This window comes from Triturus cristatus, chromosome 6, assembly GCF_964204655.1.
Source record: "Triturus cristatus chromosome 6, aTriCri1.1, whole genome shotgun sequence".
In the NCBI taxonomy this organism is placed as follows: domain Eukaryota; kingdom Metazoa; phylum Chordata; class Amphibia; order Caudata; family Salamandridae; genus Triturus; species Triturus cristatus.
The window spans coordinates 760,354,211-760,376,566 of NC_140589.1; the positions used below are offsets into that span (position 1 = coordinate 760,354,211).

A 22,356-nucleotide genomic window follows, 5' to 3' on the forward strand; every position below is an offset into this window, starting at 1 on the left:
CAACTGTAATTCCCCCCCTAAGGCCACTACCTATGGAAAACATTGGCACCAGAAATGAGCTATGCATTACTGCACAGGTTCATAATCCACCCACAAGAGTAGACCAATCACAGGATAGATGTTGCCCTGAAAATACGAAAGACTGTCACCCCATAAACAAAGATCAGCCGAGGAGATTACAGATAAAACCAGGGCAGGTTGTGTCCCATGAGCAGGTGGATGTATGGCAGAAAGTCCCTGATAGTAAGGGAAAAATCCACCCTCCTCCCCCTGGAGTAAATCTACCCCCCGAAGTAAGTCCCTATGTTGTGATTTTTGCCGGGGTTCCTGAACTCAGGGAGGGTCAAAGGGAGACACACCTAGAGTTAAAAAACAAGATTATATACTGGTTAAATATACACAGACCTCTCCAAGGGAGGGAAAGGGGAGAAATCATCCATGTAAGAAGAGTACCATGGTTGGGAAACAGAGGAAAGGACATTGAAGGGGATTGCATTATTGCAAATTTTAGGAACCCAAAGCTGGTGGAGTATATACTGGGAAACTATAACAAAAATGCAACCAGTACTATTCGAACTATGCCTCTGGCCTATTTTTATCCCAGACATGGCCTTATGTTCCCTCAGGGTCACAATTTAGGCAGGAAGGGAGGAGGAACAGATGGAGACTGGAGAAGGAAATATGAATACAGTTCTCTATCACTATTAAATTTGAATGGTCCGCAGTGGGAGAATAGATTTAGTCCCCTTCAATCGCTGGATGGAAATGATTGACTAACGAATTCAGAGGTAGGTTTGGTAGGGAAGAAAATAAGGGCATCTACGGAAATAAATGAATTAACCTCAGAGGGAAGGCACACATCGAATCACCCAGAAATTGGCCCGCAAAGCCAGATTGGGGAGAGGCAAGAACCACCACTAGGAAGGAGGGAGGTACATGAATTAGATACTCATGGCCCAAGGCTGTCCGGGACACAGGGGGCAAGGGTGAAAATAACATCTTGGAACATCGCAGGCCTAGCTGGAAAAATAAGCAATATAGAGTGGAGGAATCAACTAAGGGACTCCCATATAATAGCTTTACAGGAGACATGGGTAGTTGAGCCCGATAATCATCATTTAGAGGGGTATAAGTCCTTCTTTGTTCCAGCTCAGGAGAGTAGGGCTGGTAGAGCGAAGGGAGGCCTAATAATATACGCTGACGTCAACTTAAAGGGGAGATGGACTGTCTCACCTTGGTCCTCAGACAACTTACAAGCAGTAACCTTCCAGGGACAGGGGTTGAGGGTACAATTATTTAACTTTTATAACCCTGGCCCAGGAAGTGGCACTAATGCCGTGCTGGAGGAATTAGATCTTAGACTAAAGCAGGAATCTGATCTAAGAAAAGGTGGAGAAAACGTATTCGTCCTTTTAATGGGGGATCTAAATTGTCATCTTTGCTCACGGTTGATACCGGTAACTACCCACTGGGATCTTTGCCCACTTAAAAAAGGGCCCACATTTGGAGCACACAGCTGAGGGTATATTAATAACAAAAATACTAGGGAGTCACTCACTAGCCCACACTATTGATCTGGTAATTCCAGAACCAGAGGGCACCCTGATACCGACTTTTAAAGGAAGGGGATGTTCGTCTATTATAGACTACATCTTTATATCCACCTTTGCTAAATACCGGATTGGGAAGGTAATCACTAAATGGAGTGCCTTTAGCGATCATAACCCTCTGGCTATAGAAATACTGTATAAGGATTATATTAAAATGAATAAACAGCTGGATACCATTTTACAACCTACCGACCAGGGTAGGCGTTTAAAATGGACAAAAATCAATGCCCCTGAATTTTATACCGCACTGGTGCAAAAGGGGAAAAAGTGGCTTGAGGAGTGTTTAGATCTCCAAATAGAGGGAGTTGACCTAGTTGCCGCTTTCAGGGAGCTAACTAAATGCGCTGGAAAACTATTGTTGACAAAAGGTCCCAGAAAACCAGTGACTCACCCAAGATGGTTTGACGTAAACTGTGCACGAGCACTAAGAAATTTAAAGTCAAGTCTTAAGGTTAATCCGAGGGACATAGTGGAGGTGGCAAAGTATAGGAAAATCTATAGAACTAAGATCAAAGAAAGGAAAACCACCTTAAAAGCTGAATTATGGGCTGATTTAAGAGAGGCGGGCGAAAACAGAGATTTCACTGAATTCTGGAAGATTATAAATAGGCCCTCTTTTTATGATTGTAACACACCGGTCCTCAGCACAAATATCCTCCCACAGCAATGGGTAGCTCATTTTGAGAAACTTTACAATCATTCCAAGGTTTGTAAACAAGAATGGGAATGGGTTGGTAATAGGAATGAGGTGCAGGATTTTACACTCACTGAGATCACGCAAGCAATTATTGGATTAACACCAAATAAAGCACCTGGGCCTGATGGCACTCCCCCAGATCTGTATAAAAGTAATGTCGATTTGTGGGCACCAATTTTAATGAGAGTGCTAAACGCAGCCATTAAAACAGGACTCCCGAGGTCATGGTCTACTGCCTTAATAGTTCCTATTTTTAAAAAAGGAAACAAGGACAACCCCCAATGCTACAGACCTATATCATTGATTGATGTTTCGGCTAAAATACTGGGGCGGGTGGTTTTAAATCGTTTAATGGCCTGGACAGAAGAGCAGCGCACAATAGTTGATACCCAGTATGGCTTCAGAGCAGGAAAATCGACCAGTGATAAATTTATATTTACTGGTCGCTAAATATACTAGTGCAAGTAATGGGACCATTTACATGGGATTTATGGACCTAGCAGCGGCCTTCGACAATGTGAATAGAAGTAAGCTTTGGGAAATGATGACTTCCTTGGGGATTGATCAGCGTTTGATAAACATTCTGAGAGAGCTACACTGGAACACTACAGCGAGGGTTCGCTATAGTATGGAGGGGGGGCAAACTGATTTCTTCCCATGTTCCAGTGGAGTAAGGCAGGGATGCATTCTTGCCCCCTTCCTATTCTCACTATATATAAACGACCTGGAGTCAACCCTCATAGCCAAGGCAGCCGATTGTGCTAGGGTAGGAAAGCGCCAAATACCAGTCCTCCTATATGCGGATGACACGGTTCTCCTTGCTAGGACACCGCGAAGTCTTCAAATATTGATTAATGGATTTGTAGATTTTATGGAAAAATTAGATCTGTCTGTAAATCTGACTAAATCCTTTGCGTTGATCGCAGGCAAAAAACCGGCTAAAAAACCGATGTTCAATATTGGGACCCATGTCATGGATATAGTAACTACCTTCCCGTATCTAGGCCTACTGTTCGACTGCAAAATTCAATTTGATAAGTTGTTGGAGGAACGCTGCTCCAAACTAGTTTCGTCATGTGGTGCAATTATGAATTTTGCACAAAGATTAGGCTGCTGGTCCCCCGAGCAAGTTATGACCTTATATAATTCAATAAGTATAGCTAAAGCGGTATATGGAGCAGAGGTGTGGGGCTTCAGGGATGTTAAACAGCTACAATTGGAAGAAGATAAATTTATTCGTAGGATCCTGAAGATCCCACACGCGATACCAGCCGAAATTGCACATTCTGAACTTGGTATCCCATACATTGCTGATTTGGTCAAAATTAAACCAGTTTTGGCTTGGCTCAGCATCTGGGCAAACCCGGATGCTGAGCTAAGCAAGGAAATTCTTAATGATTGCTTACAAAGGGATAAAGGAATGTCAATCCCATGGCTGAAATATGTTAAAGTAACTTTAGAATCTGTAGGCCAGCAGACACTTTTCAGTACCCCTGCTCTAATTTCAAGAAATAGTAAAATACAAATTAAAAGTCTGTTGCTGGATAAAATGGAATCCCTCAGGGAGACTAAAGCTTTCACATTAAAACGCTCAGTGGTAGCGCATTGTTTAGTTAAAGAGACAGCGGGTATGGAACCCTATCTATTTCTCTTGCATAATCAACAAGATAGATTTTTAATGTGTCGTTTTAGGCTCAATTTGTTGCATAATATTTTATCTTACCCATCGGGTTTTACTGCGACTATTGAGCAGAAGGGTGCCTGCGGCTGCGACAATTTGTCTCCGCAGGACACCCTTCATTTTGTATTATTGTGCCCATTCTATTGTCTTCCTAGACGCATGTTTTGAATTGATATTTTAAAACGTGGAAAATTTCGACATGCGAAGGTAGCCTTGTTGTTCCTTCAAAGAGCAAATGATATGTATACGCTATGTTCAGTGATAAGCTTTTTGAAAGCTGCAGTAAGACTAAGGAGCACTAGAGACTAATTCACCTTTCGCATTTATATGAATTGTAACAGTTCGGTTGATGGTTATTTTTATACTAATGAAATGTATAATTGTATATGTTGTGTATTTTTAAATATGTACTTTTTATGATGATTTTTTAACCATCGAAATAAAGAGTTTGAACTGAACCCGCCTATAGGGTGGACCATCCATCAATGGGGAAGATAGGATACCCAGCGGCACTGTACCGTAAAAGGGTGGAAACGCAGCTGCCACCGCACACCCAACATGTGATTCGAATACGGAGAGAGGCAATGAAATTCTTGGGTTGGGACAGAAAACTAACAGAGAAAACCCCATTGTGGGATAGCGACCTCCTACGGGAGGTTGGAGTAATATAGGGGTTTCGCAAATGGGCAATATTGGAGATAGAGAGTTTGGGGAACGTGTGGAGAGGGCAAAGGATGTTTAAGTTTCCCGACCTACAACAGGAATACAAATGCTTGATTCCGAAAACTATAGATATATTCAATTGAAACATGCACTGAGATGTCATGTACCAGCCGGTGAACACATAGCAGAATACACACCTCTAGAGGCCAGAATTTTATTTGACGCTAAGACGGCCAAAGCAACCTCTCTAATCTACAAAAAAATTATGAACAATTCTCCAGACCAGTTAGTGTCTCTTCGAACAGCATGGGATACTGACCTAGGTTCTCTGGGGGAAGATGACTGGGCACAGGCGATACAGAGTCCTAGAGAGATTCCGTCTCATACAATTACGCATATTACATAGATCCTTTTCATCTAGAGCACTCTTATACCGAATGAACTGCAGTGACACTGATGTATGTACACAGGGTTGTGGGAGAAGGGGCACCTTCTACCACACGCTATGGGACTTCCCCCATATACAAAAGTAATGGAAATAAATAACTCAAATAATGGTGGAGGTAGTGGGACAAGAAGTCCCTATGGAGGCCAAATGGCATATACTATGTGTGACAGGAGAAGAACAATTGCCCAAATATGTAACACTTTGCTTAAGACAGCAGACATTGTAGCCAAAACATAGCAAGAGCATGGTGAAAGAACCAACCACCAACAAAGATTCAGTGCAATTGGGGGGAAATAGAAGCCGAGGGACATACTATTTCCTCGCTGACGAGGTTTCACTTCTTTAGAGTGCGGCACTCCCTTTGCGGGTTGCTTGGTGAAGACACAATAGAGCCACCTGAGTTTGCCCCCCTGTCTCACATACTACTTGCAGATTCCCCTAATAAGACAGTATCTATCATTTATAGTTTATTGCAGGATGAAAGTAAAAACACCTACACTAATGCCAGACTGGAGTGGCAAAGTGACCTAGACATGATTATTGATGATACCACATAGCGGTTCTGTTGTGAGTCCACTAGGTGCCTTTCGCTCAACGGTAGATACAGACTTATACAATTTAAATTCCTAAATAGAACTTATTACACCCCAGCCAGACTACATAGAGACTCCGCTGAGTGTGAAAGATGCAACACTGACCCAGCGGGAATCATGCACCTAGCCTGGTCATGCCTAGTTATAGCAAATTTCTGGAAGGTGATTTTCCTGACGTTAGGCAGCATCATAGGCACGCCCCTCTCTATTGACCCATTGCTGGCACTCCTTGGACATTCTAGACTGCTGTAGAAAGATTTGCTCAAATTAGTGGATATGGGTTTGCTTATGGCGAAGCATAGAGTGGCTATGAGATGGGCTCTGGCCCGGCCCCCACACTTGCTGAGTGGTCTAAGGACATGTTATACTGCAATACGCAATCAGAACTATATAGCGAACTGCTCCCCCCACAGAAGCGCACCAGGTGTTTTTGGAGCCTTTACCAGAGCTATCTAGCCACAATGGAGTTGAGTGCGTCAGGATGAAAGGGAGCGGATGGTGACACTGGTGGGGCCCTTGCTGTGGTGTTGCTACAGGTGGAAAGTGGTTAACTTTAGCCAAGAAAGTAAGATTCACGCTCCTGTATATTGTTTAAGGGCCTGCTGGGACCCTTGCTGGGCCTTCCCCTGTTTGAACTGCTCATGATACAAATGCTTGTAATGTAAACTACACTATTCTCTATAAACGTGCACAAAGTCATATGCTATAACCACAAGGGATGGCCATTTTGGAGGGTGGGGGGTTCTTCTCTTTTTCTTTCTACTCCTTTGTTATGTTTTGTGTTGCTGCAACTTGTGTACTACTCACACTAAACCTATAAATAAAAAATAACTTAAAAAACAAACAAAAAAACTGTGAATCACCGTGCGGGAGGGAGACGCCGGGGGTATGTTTTTAAGGCCCTCCTCCAGTTTATTATATTCTTTCCGCCCCCCCGTCTGGGGGGGCTCTTTCTCACTCTCTTTTTTCCCTGTCTCTTCTATATTTCGGGTCTAGTTCCAGGGCGACAGGCACACTGCTGGGGGGTGGGGCCATACTCATTCGCAGAGGTGCAGGGTGGGGGGACGGGGGAGGGGACTCTTTAGTCTTTATCTCTTTTTCCATGGCCTCCGTTTTTTCTTTTTTCTGTTTCTTTTTGCTTTCTTTTTCTGGGATCAGTGCGATACACCACCCTGATTGTGAATCGTTTGCTCCTCATGTGTGCCACAGTTTCCGGGGGGTTCGCTGGGCTGTAGGTACGGGGACCTGTAGGCGCAACTATCTTTGATATTTCTCCTTATCCGTACTTTCCCGCGCCTGCGCCATTGATTTAATGTAGTGCTGCTTATTGTTTATGTCTCTTATCCTTGCCCCTTCTCGCTGTTGGGAAATTGTTTGGCACCTGATCCTACTGTTTTGTCTTATCATAAAATGAAAAACCCTTTCTCTCCTGGTGTCATACCTGCGCGGCTTATTGGCCGGACTATATTGGATTGAAGACTTTGCTCTCCGAAGTGCCGCCTGTGTTGACATTTGCTATTATTATCCTGGTTACTTAGCGGCCGGCCCCGGGGGGTTGTAGGCCCATACGTGTAAATGATTGAAACATCAATAAAGGTTTTTCAAAAAAAAAAAAAAAAAAAAAAAAAAAAACTGTGAATCAGTAGTGCGAAGATCTGAACTGGTGCTGTGTAGCAGAAAAAGTGGTGTTTCAGGGCAGAGGTTGCCCTAAGAAATGGGAAACAATTTGGGGTTGCTGGACGAAGTACAGGGGACATTGAAGCCTACATGAATCATTATTTGTAATGCAAAAAATGTTGCTTACTCAAGTCAAGAAACGGAGGAGTGCTGTGGATGACTTTGAACTCTTTACTGTAATACCGTATTATCAAAGTAATGAGAGTGAATGCTATCCTGATATATATGAAGACCGTAATCTGTTGTGTGATATCTAAATGTATCGCCAAGTTTGTTAAAAAAACAATTTTTTTAAAAAGCAAGGAGCAAAGACTTCCTTATCACAAAACTAGTAACATGCAGTATGAACTGAGTTATTATAGTGGTAGGGTTACAGATTGTGTCATCTTTGAAGGTGAATGACAGACACCGTTATTGCTTCTTTTAAAGCTTACACATCAGCCCAGGGATTCAACCATAGGAATAGGGACCATCTGATGGAGGCCCAAGGATCGGGTTTTCCAAGGGCTGGGAATCAGACTGGTATGTTGGGGATATGTGTGAAGGGGTTTATTTCAGAAAGTGGGTGATCAACCATATTTTCAATATTTTGCAGGCAGATTTCAGTCAGAGCAACTGAGTATTGACTATATGGTGGTGAAAGCATATTTTAATACCTCATCTCAGTGTCTCCACGCATATTAGGGACTGCTCTTAATCCACAGGCACACTTCACGTGACAGCCTCAGGATTCGATCTGTCCTGAGGAACAGTGACAAAATATTGTTTATTTGTAAGGAAGTAAGATGTCCACTTCAGGTTCTCCACCTGGTGTTCCACGGTCATTCAGATTTACCCATTGTAATCCATATGAAATTATATTTTAGAGTCAGGACTTCCTGCAGGACGACATCATTCATTCAAGAGATTGCATACATTCATCCTCTGGAGGTCAGATGTTGGAATTCATCCTTCTCTGAATTGTCTCCCCAAGCCTAAATAATGATATTGTTGAAAAGATGAGTGATTCAAATAATTTATCAAAAATTAATTACTTGCTTAGTAACTATTACTTACGAAACGTCCTCTTGCTCGTTAAATTTATTGTTATATTTTCTTTGTTTTTAGACCTTACGCCTTCTCACTGTGCCTGTAAAATGAAACAGTGCCAGCCAGACCTAACTGTAAATCAACCACGTTATACAATATTATTTGATAAAACAAGTTTGTGTTCTTACTGATTAGAAAGCTTGCTTTCCCATTCTAGTGTACTTAATTGTTTTGCGAGAGAGAGTGTGTGTGTGTGTGAATGTTTGTTTTTGTGTGTTTGTATTGGTGAAAAGATTCATTATTAAGCTGACCACATGCTGTGAGACAAACCCACAAAACTATTTTGAGGTCTGTGTTTTTTTATTCTGATCTTTAAGTCAATCGCTTTTGCTGATCTGGCTTGACACAGCTTTTGCCAGACAATTATGTGAACCACACTAGAGAGGGGCTTTGACTTCGCCCACATGTTGAGAGTCAGGAGTACATGTTTTGATTGGTTAGAAGTTGTGTGCTTCCACAAAAATAGTGCTTGCCCTCCACGCAACTGTGATCATTTTGTTTATTTATTAAGCTGCGTAAGCTTGAACGTTTAGGGGCACACACATGACATTGGTTGCTATTAAAGTATTTCAGATAGCTAGATACTTTATGTTGTTTTTCTCTGGCAGCAGCACACATGGGGGGTATGGCAGTCATAAGCTGCCGTAGATTTTTAGGTCTGGCTCAATAGTGCCACTGTCACTTGACCTTTAAATCTACACAAATATTATTCTACAGGTCTTTGCTTCCACACGAATACATATTTATCCCCATGCTATTTACTTGTAATGCTTCACATTACCATGCAGCCTTCATTTACAGCCAGACCTATTGGCATTGCCAATGGTTTTTATGGATAGTGTATTGCACTCTTTTTAACCTCAAACCTTCTACATCTTTGAGCAGTAACCATATATAGCACAAATGTAGTACCCTCTCAGTTAAGAAATATAAGAACAGAAAATGTTCCTAAATATTTATGTAAAGCCCATTTTGTGTCAACTGGAGGATAGTTACTCAAGAGAAATCATTAGCTATTTAGCTTATGTTGGTTGCTACAATTTGTATCTTTGTTCTCTTCTTGAAGGCTTCAGCTTATTAACATTTCTGTCTTGTGCTGTTTGCTTCCAATCTTCTCTTTATTCTCTGCCAAAAGTCTACAGCTTGATCTTATTTCGGTGCTGGTTTTCTGTTGTTTGCTCCCCATCTTCTGTGTTGTCTTGGTTTCTGCAAATCAATAGCTATATTCCATTTTCGAAAATTACAGCTGGTTTATAGATCTATCTATGTTGGCTGTCCCCAGTGTTTAGCTTTACTCTCTTGAACACTGTATCTTTATCATAGTTCTGTTACATATTTGTTCAACTAGTTTATATCTGTATTCTCTTCTTGAAAACTACAGCTTGATCATATTTCTGTTTTGTGTTAGTTGCTTTCCAGTCTGCTGTTACTTTTTTTCTTGAGTCTTACATCTTATTCATCTTTTTTCTCTATGCTAGCTGATCTTTACTATATTGTGTGAGTTTCTTCTTAACTCAGTGAGCAAAAAGGCTTAGAGAAGAAGCCCTACCCCTTCCCAAGGTATTTAAATGCACCAGTCACGTTATTTAATGTAGGCCTAAATGGCTCAGTGATTTCCAATACATATTTGACGTTATCTTGCAAGGGCTGGAGGGCCATGTAACTTCCATCCTGCTATTTCCATGGCTTCATCACTGAAAGACTCTAGCATAATCCCTTTCCTTTAGTGTGAGAAAAAAGGTTGTAGAAAAGAAGTACACAAGGTAGATTCCACTTAAAATAACCTTCAGCAACCCAGCGTGTGTTTTTTCACCCCAGAAAGGTCTGGCCATGAATCCACTGTAGTGGCTTCAATGAATATTCTTGTATCACTGTCATTATTTTAAATGTGCATTTTAAAGGCAGATCTGTAATGCAATCTGCTTTGTAGAATTCTAAAATATCGTTACAAATATTGCTATTTCTAATTGGGTAATTAACAGGAAAACTAGTGAGAGCTCGTTTGCGAGAAGGAAGTCTTTTTTCATCTGGACAATCATTTCTATTCTCTGAAAATACAGCTTTGATTCTTCCTTTCTGGTGCATATTCTGAACACTGCATCTTTTTTACCAAAACTCTATATTGCTTTCTCAGCTTTTGCATCAACTTTCTCTTGATTTATTTATACAAGCAGGGCCTATGATACTTCAAAGTTCCCTGCAGTGCCTTATTTTTAAACCTACCTTTCTTTGTTCTTATTTAAATCACATCGCAAGAGATTTCTTATCTCTGGCCCTCATGACTTCTACTAATACCTAATTCTTTAATTCTCTATCTGTACTGTCATGTTCAATAGTACAGTTTAACTCCTGTGCCTGGTCTTGCATTTTATCTACACTGTTGCTTAACATCGCAGTATGTTTTATGTGCTACCACAGGAGAAAAGGTGATGACTAATGTTGTTTCACATTCATAGAGCATAATATAGCAAGAGAGATAAAAACATGTATATTTGATTTTAAAAAGGATTCATGAGCAAGATTTAAGCAAGAGGCACGAGGAAGATTTGAATGACTTGACAGCTGACCACATCAGGGAGAAGCAGTGCATGCTTGCAGATTTTAATAAGACTCAAGAGATGCTTCGGGATCACATTTCGGCATTTCAAATATCGTAAGTTTGACTCCATTATGTAATGACTGAGAATTGATAAACCTACTTAAGAATGTTGTGATATCCAGTTGCATCACTCATTGGCTGTAACAAGGTGAAGATTAAGTGAAGGGATTTGAGGCAGAATTCCACTTCTCCTTTGGTTATTTGGGTAGTTACTGAAAACTGTTGCAGATGTTTCTCTAAGAGTAGTGAAAACAATGGAAACACAATTCACACACAACGGACATTAGCTTTATACTAATGCTAGGTGAATGTACTCAGTTTATTTTACACAAATATGTTTGATGTCTCCAGGGGCATGCTTTTGTTAAGACCGAAAGAGATATTTTAGGAATATTGCCTACCACTGTGCATTTCCATCTGCTGGACAATCAAATAATGACACATCAGGCAAGGAGAGCCTTCTCCTGTAGACTTGGCCACATTCATTTTAATCCTATATGATTTCTCTCTCATTCGATCACAGCGCACCCGTTCTTCATCTTATACAATGGAATACTTCAATAAATGGAAAGATAAAAGGGTACTTCCCTTGCCCAGCATTTCACATTACAAGGGAACATTCATTCATATGGTAAATGTATCTACATGGTGCAAGCTTACAAACTTGCTCTTGCCACGGTACATTTAAAACAGGGCCCGGCACACTTGTTATCCACTGTACTCTTTGCTAGAGGCACTAATGTTTCACCATTAAGTAAAGTAAGTTCAACGCCGCCCTGTGTGCAGAACATTTGCTCTGTCTAGTCCACACAATAGCATTTGTGCTTGTAACAGATGGGGCTAGGATTTGGACTTAAAAATAGCCAAAAGTGACTGACAGCTGTCTGAAGGAATACAGTGTGAAACCCTGCTCTCACACCTGTCAGTCTTGCTTCACACAAGGCTTTGTTTGAAGTGACAGGTTGTTGACAGGTAAGGTAAATTAGACATGGCTTCTACAGTGAAATAATGAAATACTTTTCCCAAGGCAGCTCGATTCAATGTCTTTGAATACTCTATCTGGATACAAGGAAAAGGTATGGAATGGTTGAAGTCATAGATATATCCTAAAGCTTTCTTTTAATTATTTTTAAAATTTGGATGGCTACATTAATTATTCTTTGAGTGTTTTAGCTTTGTGTTTTCAAGAAGTGTATATATAAGATGACATACTATGTTGTTGAATTAAGCGATGTGCAGTAATGATTGCTTTAGAGTGATCTAAATATGTTCTTTATGTGTTTTTATGGTTAAATGTTTTACACTGAAATAAAACTTATATTGAATATAAAAATCAAACTGTTACAGAGCACGGCTGGGAGTTAATACCAAATATACCAGTTTGTATGTGTTTTTTATTGTAAGAGACATACATGAAAATATTCAGTGAATGATGTACTCTACCTATAAATAGAAAAAGTATGTATTTCTTCTGTATAAAAAGCTAATCAGACTTCATATGAAGGTGACGGATAGCTTCACAATTTTTGAGAAACAATAGAGAACAAAAATAGTTGGTTTTTTACCATAAAATTAGAGGTATTTGAAAAAGTAAGAATTAGCTATTAAGATAATATGGAAGCTGTCAGTGGTTCTACCAAATGTGCTAAAGTTTTTCAAGAACATACAGATGACTGCTTAGTTCTCCAGTATTGGATCTTTCATAGATTCACATGCTTAAATCATCCCCGTCGTCGTAGTGGGAGTCCCACGATATATATATAAAAGCAGTAGATAAAATTACCATAGTCTACCATGCAATGATAAGTCAGTGCCATAGCCTATCCACCTTCTTTTGTAAAAAAAGAACAAAATCCAACCAACAGCCAATCAAGCGACAGCACCCTTTAGAACAATCCCAAGAGAGGCTAGGTTCCTCAGATTTTATACCGCACGACGTGTGAAAGGGAGTCTCCCTGTGCTCTGCTCAGTTTTTCTCTGTTTCTTCAAGTTTCTTGGTAGTATTTCTTCAAACATGTCTGAATCTTCTAAGAAAAGTCTCTTCAGGTTGTGTGGATTGTGTGGAAAAAAGAGGCTACATTCTGAAGACCCACATAAGGACTGCATCTACTGCCTATACCCTCAACACAAGGTAAAAGATTGCAAAATATGCAGAACCTTTTCTACTAAGACCCTCAAAGACAGGGAGAGTAGACTTCTGATTTGGCTTCAAAAAATTAAGGTGAAATCTGATGTTCTCTCTGAGGATGAGGAGAGCTCTACCTCATTGACATCTAAGGAAACACTTAAAAGGAGAGAAAGATCTCTTGATTCTCCTGAGGTTTCAAAAATGAAGACATCAAAGAAATCTCCTCATGAAGAAGAAAGTACCTCACAAAAAGGAAAGCTTTCATTTCCTACTGAGGGAAAAAGCCTTAAAAAAGACAAAGACAAATATTCTTTTTTTCATTCCATGAATGTATCTGTCTCTAAGAAGCTTTTACCGCCGACGGCGTTAATTTCTGAGTCTTCGTCATCAGGAAAACCATCTCCAAAACAAGTTTCTCCTTCATCATCATCGAAAAAAGCTCCATCGCCGACGACGGACTCGATGACGGTCCCGTCGATGATGCATCAGGTGACAATGAGTGTCGTACAGCAGACGATCTCTTCGTCGACGACAACATCAATGACGACGACTGCAACTTTTCCGTCTGCGTCCTAGTCGACGACGGTGGTCCCATTGACGATGGTAGTCCTGTCGACGACGGTGGTTCCGTCGACGGCTAAGTCTATGACCATGACGACGACAACCTCGTCGACGATACTGACGACGTTTGTATCTGGTCCTATCATGTCCTCGTCGACGATGCAGACGCCTTTACTGTTGACAAAGCCGTTCTACTCTACGTCTGGCCGTAAGCGTCCATCTTCCCTGCAGCTTACACCAATGTATCCACCGACGACGTTCTCGTCGATGACACCATCGGCGAGACAATATTAGCAGAATTCTGCAATAATTTCTCCTTTACCTCCTTCAACAGTCTTGGGGGAATCTTATGATGAAGGGATGTTCGGACCTGCAGATAGTCCTTCCCAATTACATGTAAAGTATCAGGAAGATGATGACGAGGACTATGCTGGATACTATAAACAGGAATATCCTCCTTCTCATGCAAAAATGCAATATAAGGAGCCAGCTTCCGAACCTATGGTTCACATGCCTGTTGCAATGATTCAAGATTTGTTAAGAGACTATCGTTCACGTTTTCCTGCAGCACCTGCTCCTCCACCTCCTCAACCTCCACCACCAGTCACTATACCACCTCATACTTCTGTGCCTGTGTCCGCACCGCCCCCGATGGGAGATACTAGTGGGCTGCATCCAGATACCTCTGATGAGGGAGAAATTGAGGATACTCTGCCCCAGAAGGAGGCTCAAACAGGGGATGAGTGGGAGGACTATGTCATATCTACACTAGCTTCTCCATCTCCTCAAATGATTGAATCTCCACCAGAAGACATCGGCGGCTTTCATGCTTTAATTGAGAGAGCAGCATCACGCTTCCAACTATCACTTTCAGTAAAGCAATCAGACTGCTTTCTTTATGATTTTAAAGACACCTCTAGGAAATCGGTTAGATCTATCCCTGTTGTTGACCACATATGGGAGGAAGGATTGAAAGTGATGAGAACTCCAGACACCGTTATTCCAGTTTTGCCTAGAATTGATAAAATATACAAGGCTCCGGACGATGCTCCAGCGTGCCTCATAAGTCATCCTAAGCCTGATTCTGTCATCTCACAGGCCACAACGGAGATCGAGGAATCCTCTAACGCCAGTCACTGCTCCACCTGACAAGGAAGGGAGGCGTTTGGATAATATTGGAAAGAGATTTACGACCACATCAGGGGCAACTGTTCGAGCTGCCAACACTATTGCGATTCTAGCCAGGTACAATCGACAGATGTGGTTGGATATTGCCCAATTGATAGATCTACTTCCGGAAGAAAAAAGATGGAAGCGAGAAAAATCCAGCTTGAAGGGGAGAGGTCAGCTTCCGAAATCATAGACACATCCATGGATATTGCGTCTATGGGTTTCCGCCAGCTTGCTGGAGATGCTGTATTGAGACGCCAGGGTTGAATGAAAGCAACCATGTTCCGCCTTGAGGTACAAGGAAAAATTCTGGATATGCCTTTTGATGGCGAGTCACTCTTTGGCAAGCATGTTGATGATGCTTTACAAGCCATCAAAACAGATACTGACACGGCTAAAGCCCTAGGAGCGCTACAATTCAGGATAACCCCCTTTCGTTGAACGAGGGGCACAGGAAATTATTCCTTTTGAGGAAGTTATCAAAGGTACCAACCTCAATCATACACCTCCTACAGGCAGTCCTACCAGCAGCAACAACAATATCGCGGACCTCCACAGGCTGCCTACTCTAGACAGCCTAGAAGAAAACAGCAGGTTCAGCCCATAGATACGGGCCATAAGCAGTGACGATGCTTCGCCGCCTGCCTCTCCTCTGAATTCCAGAAAGAAAATCCCTCTCTCTCATTTCTTGGATCAATGGAAAATATAACATCAGACAAATGGGTCCTAGATATAATAAGGTATGGCCATACCTTAGAATTGACCACAACGCCACCTCATCACCCACCACGAGGATCAGCAGCTCATCATCTTCAGTTATTAAAGAAGGAGGCTTTAAAAAAGGAGCAATAAAGCTTGTTCCACATTTTCAGAAAGGGAAGGGTTTTTACTCTCGCTTTTTCCTCATAAAAAAGAAGAGGCTGGAGGAATGGCGTCCCATTTTAGACCTCAGAAAACTCAACAAATACCGGTTGAAGAAATCCTTTTGCATGGTCACTCTTCAAGACATTTTACATCTTCTGAATCATTCGGATTTTTTAACAAGCCTGGATCTGGAAGATGCTTACTTCCATATCCTGATTCACCCCAAGCATCTCAAATTTCTACAGTTCACAGTGGCTGGCACGCATTATCAGTTCATGGTCCTTCCATTTGGGCTTCGCTCAGCTCCACGGGTTTTTACCAAGTGTCTTGCCCCCGTGGCAGCATTCCTATGCCTGAAAGGCTTACTAATCTTCCCATACCTCGATGATTGGCTGGTCAAAGCTTCTTCTCTTCGTCAGGCTTCAGAAGACATCTCTTTCTGCCTACAGCTGTTCCGCTCTCTGGGTCTAGCAGTCAATCTTTGAAAATCCATTCTAGCTCCTTCTCAGTGGTTAACGTTTCTAGGAGCACTGATAGACACTCTGCAAAACAAGGTATACTTATCAACGGAAAGAATGAACGCCATCTTGTCTCTGGCTCACGGCCTTCACAGAAGAAAGTGCGCTTCTGTATGTCTCCTCAAATCCTTTCTCGGGATGTTGTCTTCCGCCATTCTCATGGTTCCTCATGCTCAGCTGAGAATGAGACCACTTCAAGAGCAGTTAGACAACCAATGGCTTCAAATATCAGGATCATTCGACGACATAGTGCGGATAACTCTGATCATGAAAGAGGCACTTCTTTGGTGGCAGTGTCCTTGCAATCTCTCTCTGGGACTGTCATTCCTTTCTCTTCTTCCAGAGTTTGTTCTGACAACAGATGCATCTTTGGAAGGCTGGGGAGCACATCTGCAGGACTTATAAGTAAGCGGCAAATGGAGTCTCACTCTCTCCAAAATGCATATCAATTTTCTGGAATTGTAGACAATTTCTCTAGCCCTTCAAACATTCCTCCCAAGGATAAAAGCATCCTCAGTCCTCATATGCTCGGACAACACTACCTACATGCATTATCTGAACAAGCAGGGAGGGACAAGATCCCCGATTCTATCTTGGGAAGCTCAGAAGATATGGGAATGGGCATTACAGCATCAGATAGCCATCAAAGTGGAGCATCTCCCAGGAATAAAGAACAACCTAGCCGTTGAGCAGGTTAACTCAATCGAATCACGAGTGGGAACTGAACTAAACGGTTCTCAACCGCATATTTCAAAGATGGGGAACACCCAACTTGGACGTGTTTGCATTGCAGGAGAAGCAGAAATGCCGGTTCTATGCCAGCAGGGAACCTCAGCCAGGGTCAAGGAAGAATGCGTTTTCGATCAGATGGTCAGGAATCTTTGCTTACGCTTTTCCCCCATATCCTCTAATCTCCAGAGTGTTGATGAAAATGAAGAGGGAACCGTGTCAGCTCATCCTCATTGCTCCATGTTGGTCTCGTCGAAACTGGTTCACAGAGCTCCTCCTGCTTTATCGCCTTCCTCCGTCAACCACACTGCTGACGATGAACAAGGACCAGATCCTGCATCCTCATCCAGCTTCTCTGCAATTGCATGCCTGGAACCTGAGCACAATGAGTACAAGGATTTACACATCCCTCAGGGTTGTAAATTTTTCTTGTCCAGAGCAAGAGCTGAATCTACGTCAAAAACATATAGACTGAAATGGAAACATTTCTGTTCTTGGTGCCATCGTAATGGTATTCATAAAAGGTAACTTTTATCCCTGGCAAGACCAGGTCTGGCTTATGCTTCAATAAGAGTCCATCTTGCAGCCATCTCTCTATTTAGACGGATATTGTACACTTCTTCACATTGCTCTGCTCGCATCATCAAGCAGTTTATGAAAGGCCTTTTCAGAACTTTTCCTCCTGTCAGGCTTCCTCCTCCTGAATGGGTATATTGTGGTATTTGGAGGCATTATAAACTTTTGCACAGCTGAGGCAGGCATTCATTATTTTGGAATGGGAAGCCTGATATTTTATTTGCAAGATCACATCACCAATAACTGTCTCACTTCCACATTAGAACACCCTACCTGACCCACTCAAATAGTGAATCTGCCTGGAACTGAAGAGGAGGAAAAATACCCCTCCCTATTGCACTGAAGAATTTCTTGGGACCTGCCAGAACCATTGAGGAGATTGTGACCGATGTACACATAATTGTCACCGCAATCAGGGCTGGCTTTAGGGTAGTACTACCGGTGCGGCCGCACTGGACGCTGACATGGGGATAGGGGTGGGGGCAGGGGCATGGATCTCGTGGGGGGGGGACGCTGTGTTTAGAAATAACCTACGATTTAAAAGCACCTGCTGCATAGTTTCTTGTACGCCCAACTCTCTGACAGCAATAAAAATGTCACGATAACTCATGTGTTTAATTTTCCTGCTGGAGAGAGAGATCTGAGTTTTGGTTAATGGCAGTTTTGACTTAACATACAGTAGCACAGAGGGTTAACATACATGCTGCAAATAATAGATCTGTATTTTATGTGGATAGTTGAATGGATTAGTAGAGCCAGCCTTTACTAGCACCTCTAGTGTCTGGTGAGGGTATCTAAGGAGGAGGTCATGGGGGCGTCAAAAAAGACTGTTGCACCAGGCACCACTAGTGATAAAGCCGGCCCTGCCGGCAATAATGACTTTCTCAAAGTATCAAAATATATGACCACCATATTTCTTAAATTGGGTGACAAATATAAGGTTATCCATATTGTGTTTTTCATAGTAGAACAATATCCCAGAAGCATCTCCAAGCATATAGATGTAGAAAATGTAAAGTTTCAGATAACAGCATGGACACCTTTAGATTACTCACACAATTTAGTTAGCAAAGTAGCACACCGAGTGTATCCTACTCTTAAAATGTACAGGAATTGGCAGAGTGCTGTAACACTGTTACCATGAGAAATGAGAAGAGCGACTGACAAAACTAGAATCAAAGATTATAATTCCATCTACTCTTCGACCCTAGGGTTTGAACCCTAAATATTATGCTAACGTTCATGAACTGCTGGTAAATATTTTATTTGTAAGTGTTTATCAGACATGATGTGTATGAATTTGTAAAGTGGCATTTATTGTTGCTAGGTATTAAGCAATGAGATACAACAAGTAGCTACAATGCTATTATCATATATATTTTTTTTCCCATTGTGTTTGTTTACCTCCTTATGTGATTAGTATTTGACACCTTCACCTGTTTATCTTGTGTACTTCTATGTACAGCGCTCTAATACCCTGATGTGTCATGTTTGCGCTTTATAAAACATTTCAAATAAATATACAAATAAAATAAATATGATTCATTTTTCGTTATGCTGCTTTGAATACGTGGACTGATGAACTTAAAATACTAGCCTGTCTAAACAATTGTACATTCAAGGATACTGACCTGGCTAGACAAAATGACCGAAAGCTTGGTTAATGTGGAGTACAAATATTGACAATATACCTTTGTTGTGAGACTGACCTCTCTCTTGGCAAATCATTGGCGAGAGCTGTTTCCTTCACTACCTGAACTTCAATTTCCAGCATTTCGCTTCAGGACTAGCAGCACCATTCTTCTGCTGACCTATAGGGCTAAATGGGGCCAGGATCCTGCCAGTGACGCCCGTTTTACCCTGTAGAATTTCCTTCCTGACGTTAGAGGGTTCAGACATTCCTGAAACAAGTGGGCATTTTTGAAGACCTGGAAGCTAAGTGGTGGGGACCCATGCAAGTTCAAGAAATGGATTGGGGTGTGATGAACCAGTACTGAGAATGTGCAGAATTTTCTTCGAGGTAGCCATACCATAACTTGTATGGAAAAAAACATATTTTTTTAAAAGCTTCTGCTGGAGAACCAGTGCAACATTCTAAGCCTCCCTGGAAATGTCTCAACATCAATGGCTTCAAGTTTGTGCATTTCACTGTGCTCTGAGATTTTTGCCTGGAAGGCTATAATGGGACGGCTTTCTAAATGCTTCCAACCATGGGGCAGATTTACAAGCCCCTTGCGCCTCTTTTACACCGCCGTTGCGTCACTTTTGTGACGCATTGACGGCGCAAAACCAGTGCCATGCTGCGGGTTATTTACAACGTGATGCATCTGGGAGATGCGGCACGTTGTAAAGCCCTGCGCCAGAAGTAGGCGTTACTGTGCAGGGGGAGGCGTTCCGTCGCAGGAACGCCTCCTAAAAGTGGCTGAGTGAAATCTACAAGATTTCACTCAGTCACTTTTGAGCCCATGCTGCGTCACAGCCCTGCGCATGCTTGAAGCAGGCATAAGGATTGACGCAGCATTGTGAAGATAGGGCACCCCAGAGCCTCGCTCGAGCTGCGTCGCGCTTGCGACGCAACTCCAGCAATGCGCTGCATTTACAGCACAGATGCGTCATGCATCTGTCCGTTTTTGCCCCATGGTGCGCCGCATTGTAAATGCGGCGCATCCATGGTGGCGGAGCTGTGATGCACAATAACTGGCGCATCCCTGTTGATATGCAGGGATGCGCCAGTTATTGTAAATCTGCCCGCTTGTGTATTGCATCTACCCATATACTAGTAGGTTACAGATATCAAGAACATCGCTCCATGATTTACACCCTTCAGAATTTTTTTTACATTTTGAATGTAAATGCTTACTGTGGGACTAAACACCAACCTGTGTTAGGCCATACTCATCTGCAGTAAAATGGTTTTTATTATCATTTTATTTTTCAGTGGGGCGACTCTCCTATGCCACAATGGAGGAGCTACCTCTGGGTGTTATGCTTTATTGTCTCCCTGCATTACTTTATTCAGATATGCTTTGGTGGATACGTGATGTTCTTTGTGTATTCATTCATACCTACAAAATACAAAGATAGAAAACTCAGTAGAGCAGGTTAGAAAAAATAGCATATTGGATCATCCACCTAAACTCATCCTAAACTACTTTCTTCCAGTAAAAAAGTTCAGAAAAGTGTAAAAACTCAATTTTAAAGATAATTTGTTCCCATTTTCATCTATACATTTTCTCTAGTCTTGTGAATTGTTAACTCTTTATATTGTTCATTATTCGCCTCAGATGTGGCATAAATAAATATCAGCTATGGAAGGAGTATACTACAAAGAAAACAGAGTGCAATATAATCTAAGTAATTACATATCCCCAGCTGTAGATGAAAAGGATGTAGTAAGCCGCCTTGGTTGTCTGTTACCTTAGGAAGGCCCTCTACTTACGCCTCCAGCCCTTGCATTGTATGAACCACTGCAGTGACTTGTAATATCCTGGTATGGTTAGGTGTGTTTATATCGAATGTTTCCAACTTCGTGAGAGGGATCACGCTCAGTGTTACGCTAGATGTGTGCCATTGCATTTCAGAGGTATAATGTTTTTGTTTCTGCAGAAAGTATTGTAATAATGATTTTATTATTTGCATTATTTAGTTGAAGCTTTTTATTTGATAGTTGTAAATCACGCACACTTTCAAGATATTATAGAATGAAATACTCTGCTTGATTATAAATGTTAATATTTGTTCTCCTTTGGCCTTGTTTTATAATTTTCTCATTTCGGCCGAAGTATTTATGGAGATGAATGTTCCCTCACACACACCTCAGTCATCAGCTGCCAGGTATCACCTGCAAAATATGTTGCTCCAGGTCAACATAGAGTTCTGTTCACATTGTAGACACCCATAGTTTGCTATTTATGCTGTACAGTCTAGCTGCCTGAGCATTGCAACAGTGTCATTGAATTCTCTGGTCTTTGTAAAATAACTATTCCTATCCTAGTGAGAGATCAGAAATGGACTTGCTTGTCCTACACGCCCATCTTTTAACCTTCTCAAATAACCGCCATCAGGTCCTGTTTTCCAATCTAGTGGTTGATTCAGGAATATTTCGTTTTCTTTCGTAACTTCTAAATTACTCACCAGTGGATTTTTGTATCATCCCAACAGTCCGAAGTGACCATGGTGCAGAGTTTCTGAATAAGTTGCTAGGTCCACTTACACTCATGTTTTTGTCTACTTTTAAGATTAGAAGAAATGGAGGAAAAGTATCAAAACCGAGAATCTCGACCTGAAGACTTGCAAGTTATCGCTGAGCTGAAAGACATGATCGTAGAGCGGGATCAGCTCATAAAGAAGCTGATTGTAAGTTGTTTCTTTGTTCTACATCTACGTTGTCTGACAGACCTCTGCTAGAACCGAAGAGTATTTAGAATTCAGATCCATTATAATAAATCATTTAGTGCACCCTTAGCTGTTCATTGGTTCATAAATAATTGCCTACTTTTTAGGTTATTTATGAAGCGTACCATTTGCATGTTCAATATTTATGTTTCACATTTGTTAGAAGTGGTTCACACTCTTCCACTGCTCTCTATCTCGTCGATCATTAAGTTGTAGTACCTTGTGTCTCTTTCAAAGGATGACAAGAAGTTCTACCAGCTGGAGCTTGTGAACAGAGAGACAAACTTCAACAAAGTCTTCAATGCGAGCCCCAATGTAGGCGTCATTAATCCCCTCGTAAAAGTAAGTGCCTTTGTCT

At 41.6% G+C, this 22,356-nt stretch overlaps 1 protein-coding gene across 3 annotated transcripts in view; it reads left to right on the forward strand.

The window, feature by feature from the left end:
• FAM184A (family with sequence similarity 184 member A) overlaps positions 1-22,356 on the forward strand; it is a 630,233-nt gene that overhangs the window by 560,364 nt on the left and 47,513 nt on the right. For 2 of the 3 annotated variants that reach the window (XM_085611278.1, XM_085611280.1), the window contains exons 14-16: positions 10,965-11,111; positions 21,842-21,959; positions 22,236-22,340. In XM_085611278.1, the coding sequence (XP_085467404.1) occupies positions 10,965-11,111; positions 21,842-21,959; positions 22,236-22,340 (370 nt within the window). The remainder of the gene's footprint in view (positions 1-10,964; positions 11,112-21,841; positions 21,960-22,235; positions 22,341-22,356) is intronic. The other variant, XM_085611279.1, reaches the window with a different exon arrangement.